Genomic DNA, 7,843 nt, shown 5'->3' with positions numbered 1-7,843 from the left:
CTGCCTTCGGCTCAGGTCATGATCCTGGAGTCCCTGGATCGAGTCCCGCATCAGGCTCCCTGCTCGGCGGGGAGTCTTCTTCTCCCTCTGACCCTCCCCCCTCTCATGTGCTCTCTCTCATTCTCTCTCTCTCAAATAAATAAATAAAATCTTTAAAAAAATAAAATAAAATAAAAAAATAAACAAATAATTCTACAAGAGTGACTTGCCTCTTTTTTTTTTTTTCTGAGTTTGCAAGAGCGGTTTCCATTTCCCACTTTATTTTCTCCCATACAATTTCATCTGCAACACAGATGAACTGACACCAAGAGGATACTCATAATTCTCACAACCCATATAGCAGATCACTCATTTGTACCTAAATGGCAGAGAAAGACTACTCATTGTCAGTACTGAGATGTTTTTAAGATGGTGGTAATGTTGATTATAATAAAGATTCATTTAATAAGAATACCAATTTAAACACATCTAAGGTAGTATGTACACACACACACCAGACCAGGATATGTTTAACTGAATAACATGGTTTACACCCTTATGTGTTGTCAAATGTATCACTATAGTACAATAGCATCTGTTGACATCATCTTGTCCAATGTAAAGAACTACTGATTCAAGGTGATCAATTTTATGTAAAAAACATTCTAGAATAGTTTAGTTGCTAGATATCTATGCCAAAGTTGTAAGAAAATATTTTTAAATGTTTTCCTCCAACTTTTAGAAGTTCATTGCCTGAGTCAACCCATATATTGTTATGTTAATTCTCTGAGAATATTGTCATTTTATTTGGAAGATTCTAGGTCACAGCAGCACCGTCATGGGATCAATGGAAGTGTACAACACATCCTCTGCAGACTTTACCTTCATAGGACTGTTCAACGAGAAGGACATCTCAGGCCTTCTTTTTGCCATTATCTCTACCATCTTTTTCACTGCATTGATGGCCAATGGGGTCATGATTTTCTTGATCTGCACTGATTTACGACTTCACACTCCCATGTACTTCCTGCTTAGCCACCTCTCCTTCATTGATATGATGTACATCTCTACCATTGTGCCCAAGATGCTGGTTGATTACCTGCTGGGTCAAAGAACCATCTCCTTTATGGGATGCACAGCCCAGCATTTCCTCTACCTCACCCTCGTGGGAGCTGAGTTCTTCCTGTTGGGCCTCATGGCCTATGATCACTATGTGGCCATCTGCAACCCCCTTCGCTATCCTGTCCTTATGAGCTGACGGGTCTGTTGGATGATCATAGCAGGTTCCTGGTTTGGGGGCTCTTTGGATGGCTTCCTTCTAACTCCCATCACCATGAGCTTTCCTTTCTGCAACTCCCGGGAAATTAACCATTTCTTCTGTGAGGCACCTGCAGTCCTGCAGTTGGCATGTGCAGACACAGCCCTCTATGAGACAGTCATGTATGTGTGCTGTGTTCTGATGCTGCTGATTCCTTTCTCTGTGGTGATCGCTTCCTATGCCCGAATCCTGACCACAGTCTACCACATGAGTTCAGTGGAGGGGAGGAAGAAAGCATTTGCCACCTGTTCATCTCACATGACAGTGGTGACCTTGTCCTATGGGGCTGCCATGTACACTTACATGCTTCCACACTCTTACCACAGGCCAGCCCAGGACAAAGTATTTTCTGTGTTCTACACAATCCTTACACCAATGCTAAATCTGCTCATCTACAGTCTGAGGAACAAGGACGTGACTGGAGCTCTGAAGAGGGCACTAGGCAGGTTCAAGGGTACACAAAGAGTGTCAGGAGGAGTGTTTTGATAGTGGCTTCTTTTATGTGACTATCAAATGGGAGCCTTTGTGAACAATGTGGTCATGCTCTCAACAAAAGATTAAACTGGAGAGTAGGTTCAATTGTGCAGGAAAAAAAAGGAAAAAAGATCAATATAAAAATGCATCCTCTTGATCTTCATTTCTTCATCTCTTCTTTCCTTTCTTATGTCTTCCCTTTATTCTATCCTGTTCACATGTATTCAAAATAAATGCCCAGTGTTTTTCAGAAATTGAAAATAAAATTTTTTGCTTTGCAGTTTCACCTTTTGGAGATGACATAAATTGCATGCAATTTTAAATGGCATGAACTATGTTGAGGAGTGCAGGAGGGAAGTTGGTACTTTTGGTATGTATGACACTGCTGTATAACTCTAGGTACCATCTAAAAATAAGAAAAATATGTTCTTTATTTTGAAGACTAATACCTGACCCAGCCTTTTAGGAAGACCATTGTGTAGCTACCTATGTGTTCCAATTTGTCAGTTGGTCAGAAGAGTCACTGAATACAGTTTTCTCAATTAGCCGTTGCACTCCCTGAAATAATTATGTGTGTTTTACTTTAAGTAGCAATACAGTATTTAACTTTTTGTTTGTTTGTAACACATAAGTGAAAATTATTTGTCAGATAAGTTAAAACTGATGGGTGAGAACAAAGGACATTGCCCAGAAAAGACAACATGAGGGTATCATATACTTAAAAGTTTACTAAATGTCAGAGAAACACACAAGGATATGGGCTGAGAGGATACTAAAATTATTTTTCAAATATGTCACAGGGTCATCAGGGTTAATCATATACCAGCCAGATAATAGGAGTTTGCTCATATTCCATATTCATACTCCCCACTGATCCAGGAATTGAGGACAATAAGCATGTGGCAAATCATGTTCAATGTTGCATTTGATTATATAAGGAGTTTACCCAGGTATCATAGGGGTCACTTTATTAAATTATTAATAATATTGATCAATGATATTAGTCAATCTGTCTAAAACTTAACTATTCACATACTTTGTAAGGTTCATCATGCTCTAACAACCTCGTAACAAATAAACCACATATTAACAGCTTTAACTGAACAGCTGAAAACAGTGGGGGTCAAGGAAGTAAGGGACTTCTGTAGGGTAATATTTAAAATTAGTTCATTAAGCTGCAAAATTTCAAGGAATGTGATTGATTGAATACTTTATCTTTCAGATACAGCTTCCTCATTCATTCATCCATGTATTCATTTATTCATCATAGCTGTGAGCAAGATAGGAAAAGCACCTACACTCAAAAAGTTTACATTCTAACGGGGGGAAAGGCAATGAAAAGAAAAAAAAAAGCAGTCAATTTATATCCCCACAATATTGTATATAGTAACAGCGACTAAAGCTGAACATATCTGTTCTCTGTGCCCCAGAAGAAACATACTGGGGTCAATTTCTAACAAATATGTATGCACAATCTTTACCAAAATATATGTAGTAATAGAAAAAAATTAGAAGCTGCTCAAAAGCTCACTGGTGGTGACATGGATAAATAAATTGTGACATTGTCATACAATAAGAATAGACATTCTACTAATACTACTTACAATGATATAGATTAATCTCAGAAACATGTTGAACTGAAGAATAAAGTTACAAAACAATACATTTATATAAACTAGCCTATGCTTGGAAGATTAGTGGCTGAAAGAGTATGTAGGTGTGTTCTGGGTGCTGGTAGTTTTCTGTTTCTTCATGTGGATTCTGATTACACACCCAGTGTTCAGTGTGAGAAAATTTATCAAGTTCAAACTTTTTGTACATCTAATATTTTTTTTGTTTATTTTGCTTCAATAAAAAGTTAAAATATAACTCAGATATATATCACATTTTCTTTATCCATTCATTCATCAATAGCTGCTTAAGTTGCTTCCATGTCTTGACTATTGTGACCAATGATGCAATAAACATGGGTATTCAGATATCCCTCCACATAGTGATTTTGTTTCCTTCAGATATATTTCCAGAAGTGTAATTGTTGAATTATATGGTAGTACTATTGTTTTTATTTTTGGAGGACCTTTCATACTGTTTTCCGAAATGGCTGCACTAATTTACATTCTCACAAACAGTGCACTAGGGTTCCCTTGACAACACTTGTTATCTCTTATCTTTTTGATGACAACCATTCTAACAGGTGTAAGTTTCTAGCTCATTAAACTAATGCAATGTTATATGTCAATTTTATCTTAAAACTAGGAAAATATAACTTATGATATAATGAAGTGTATACAAGAAATACATTAACACAGTGGGATAATGGAGATCAGTGAAGGGCTACTCTATCTACCATGTTCAAGGAAGGACTTTCTGAGGAGACTCTAATTGGGCAAGAAAGTAGAGAGGGCTTCCAGGTAGGAAGAATAGCAGGTGTCTATGTCTTGAAATGGGGAAGATATGTTCAGAAGATGGGACAGTGAAATTGAAATACTAAGTTTGAAATGTCTATTGAATATATGTTCAAATGTCAGATAAGAAGCTAGATATTTCAGTTTGTATATCATTTGAGTTGTTAAGTGTGAAGATAGATTTTAGGAGTCATTTATAAGCATATTTTGTGTAACCACAGGAGATTACATTAGGAGATCAACCCTAGTTGGGGGACTGCATATTTAAAAAAGAAAAAACTGAAGAATAGGTCAAAATATTTCAATGCATAAATGCCAAGCCATGAAAGGAGTAGGTGACAATAAAGGGATAGAAAAGATGTAGAACACCCAGGGCAGTGTGGTGTGATAGAAACCTGGAAGAGACAGTCTTTCTCATAGAAAGGAGGAGTCTACAATGTGAAATACTGGATATAATTTAATTAAATTTGAAACAAAAAGTTGATCACCTGAGTAGGGAAACTAATATTTTTTTTTTTATGTCCTTGACAAAGAGGTTTCAATGAGCTAAGATGGTGGCTGAGTAGGAGGACTTAGGTTTGTGTCATCCTCTGAACATAACTAGATAATTATCAAGTCATCCTAAATACCCCAGAAATCAACCTGAATACAGACAGAACAAACTCCACAACTTAAGGAAGAGAAGAAGCCACATTGAAGAAGATAGAAAGTACAGAGACATGGTTTGGGGGAGAACAGATCACAGTTGCTGTGGAGGGGAGGGAGCTATGGTTGCAGAGGAAGACAAGAGAGAGGAACACACAGGAAAACGCACAAGGAGAACATTTCCCCAAAGCCATTGGTTGGGAAGTAATAGGGACTCATTTTCATGAGTTCATGCAACCAGTGGGGCTTAAAGACTGGAGTTTTAAGGGTTCTCTGTCTTGGCTGGGATAGAGCCCTGAGGGTGTTGCCCCACTCTTGTAGGGAAGGCAGGCAAACAAACCTGGGAAGACAGTGTGGAAACAGTGATCTGAAGAATACTTGGGGCATACAGAGGGGAGATTATTTGCTCTTCTTAGAACATGTCACTGAGAGGCAAGATCCAGGGAGAAACATTTAAGGGGACAAAGGATGCACCAGCAGGCACCATTAGCACCCCCACCCATCTCTTATTATAAACACAGAGCAACCTGCAGATAGCAGCTCAGTTCCAACACTGGCTGCCTAACCACTTATACCATGTCCGAAAATATTGAGCTCTGCCCTTCTTGGTGAAGCTCATCTCAGTCCCAGCATGGTGGGCCCCCTCCACAGAAGACCAGGGCAAGTCCCTGCCCACACCACGACCCTAAAGCCTGGAGTTTTCAAACTTAGCAGGCTTGGCTAGGATAGAGCCCAGAGGGCTCTGTGCTGCTCCTGGGGAGAAGACAGGCAAACAACCTGGAGGCTGACAGTGTAGAAAGAGAAATCTGAAAAAAAAATACCTGGGACATGCAGCAGGAAGATTATTTACTCTTCTTGAAATGCCTGCCTGAGAGACAGTGGTGTCTCTCCAGGGACAGGAGAGCTGGTTAGCACCATTTTCCATCCCCAACCCTCAGGATAAACACAGAGCCACCTGTGTGAAGCAGTGTAGTGGATACCCTGGATGCTTAACTTGCTTACACTAAGCCTCACACCTTCTCACTCAATTTTGCCACAGTCCCTGGGAGGCAGGCCACTCATCCAAAAGACCAGCAAAAACTCCTACCCACAATACATCTCCGAGTTTTTCAGGACCTCAGTAGTGGTGGAGGTGGTGACAGGACACATTTCACAAGCATACAAAAGCACACCTAGGCAAAGCTTGCCACATTCAGGTGAGAGATCAAACACTGACCACTTCATGCAAGGAGAACCTCTGAAGATAACTGGCTTGAAGAATAGTGCAGGCAGAACACAATAGCAGAGCACATGCAACACACAATGGAAGCACTTCCTTAAGTTCCAGGCCCTGGGCATGACATGACATCTTCTTCATAAAGTCATTACTTTCATGAGCAAGAAACATAACTGGTTTTTCTATCAGGCAGAAGAAGAAGACAGAGAATAGACAAAATGAGAAGAGAGGATTTACCCAAATTAAAGAAGAAGATAAGACCACAGCCAGAGGTCTAAGCAAAACAGAAATAGCTAATATGCCTGATGGGAAATTTAGAGCAACAATGATAAAGGTATTCACTGGGCTTGAGAGAAGAATTGAAGCCATCAGTGTCACCATTACTACAAAGATAAAAATGCTTTAAAAAGATTCAAAGATAAACAATGGAGGAAACAAGAGCAAAAACACACGTGATGCAATGGACAGCATGCTGGAAGAAGCAGAAGAATGAATGACCTGGAAGACAAAGTAATGGAAGCAATGAAGCTGAACAAAAGAGAAAGAACCATAAAATAGGAAAATCGACTTAGGAAATTCAGTATGTCCATCAAACGTAATAACATCATAACATAGTAGTCCCAGAAAGATGAGAGAAAAGGTACAGAATTTTTTAAGGAAATAATAGCTAAAAATGACCCTAATTTGGAAAATGAAAAAGACATCCAGATCCATGAGTCATAGAGAACTTCCATCAAAATCAACAAAAGCAAGTAACACCAAGACATTTTGTAATTAAGTGTGAAAAATATAGTGATAAAAAACAAATCTTAAAAACACTAAAAGAAAGGATATCTAAAAGTACCTGGGAAAACCCATAAGACTAGCTGGAGATTTCTCAACAGAATATTGGTAAGCCAGAAGGGAGTAGCATGATATTTTCAAAATGATGAGTGGGAAATATCTGCAGCCAAGATCACTCTATCGAGCAAGAATGTCATTCCAAATAGAAGGAAAGATAAAGAATTTCCCAGATAATTAGAAACTAAAGGAGTTCATAATCATTAAGCCAGTCCTGAAAGAAATTTTAAGGGGGACACTTTGGAGGAAAAAAGACCAAGAACAATGAAGACTAGAAAGGTCCAGAGAGCATCAGCAGAAACACCAACTCTACAGGTAACAAAATGGCACTAAATTCATATATTTCAATAATCACTCTGAGTATAAATGGATTAAATGCTCCAGTAAAAAAGAGGGTATCCGAATGGAAAAAAAATAAGATCCATCTATATGCTGCCTACAAGAGACTCATTTTAGACCTAAAGACTCCTGCAGATTGAAAGTGAGGGGATGGAGAACCATCTATCATGCTAATGGTTGTCAAAAGAAAATCAGAGTAAATATATATATATATATGTATATATATATCAAACTAGATTTTTTTTAATTTTATTATGTTATGTTAGTCACCATACAATATATCATTATTTTTTTTTTTAAGATTTTATTCATTTATTTGACAGAGAGAGAGAGAGATCACAAGTAGGCAGACAGGCAGGCAGAGGGAGAGGGAGGCTCCCCACTGAGCACAGAGCCTGATGTGGGGCTTGATCCCAGGACCCCGGGATCATGACCTGAGCTGAAGGCAGATGCTTAACCATCTGAGCCACCCAGGAGTCCCTATATCATTAGTTTTGGATGTGGTGATCCGTGATCGATTGAGTTCGTATAACACCCAGTGCCCCATGCAGTAAGTGCCCTCCTTAATACCCATCACCAGGCTAACCAATCCCCCTGCCCCCCCAAAAAACCCTAATTCTTTCTCAG

At 38.9% G+C, this 7,843-nt stretch overlaps 1 protein-coding gene across 1 annotated transcript; it reads left to right on the top strand.

The window, feature by feature from the left end:
• The first annotated feature begins 699 nt into the window (after nucleotides 1-699).
• On the top strand, nucleotides 700-1,783 carry LOC116626479 (olfactory receptor 2T1-like). Its single transcript, XM_032395821.1, is given in 1 exon segment — nucleotides 700-1,783. A coding segment is annotated over 1 exon segment (966 nt). The 5' UTR covers nucleotides 700-817.
• The last annotated feature ends 6,060 nt before the right edge of the window (nucleotides 1,784-7,843 follow it).

The sequence above is a fragment of the Phoca vitulina genome, unplaced genomic scaffold (assembly GCF_004348235.1).
Source record: "Phoca vitulina isolate PV1807 unplaced genomic scaffold, GSC_HSeal_1.0 scaffold87, whole genome shotgun sequence".
Classification (NCBI taxonomy): Eukaryota; Metazoa; Chordata; class Mammalia; order Carnivora; family Phocidae; genus Phoca; species Phoca vitulina.
This window is presented reverse-complemented; position numbering and strand designations above follow the sequence as displayed.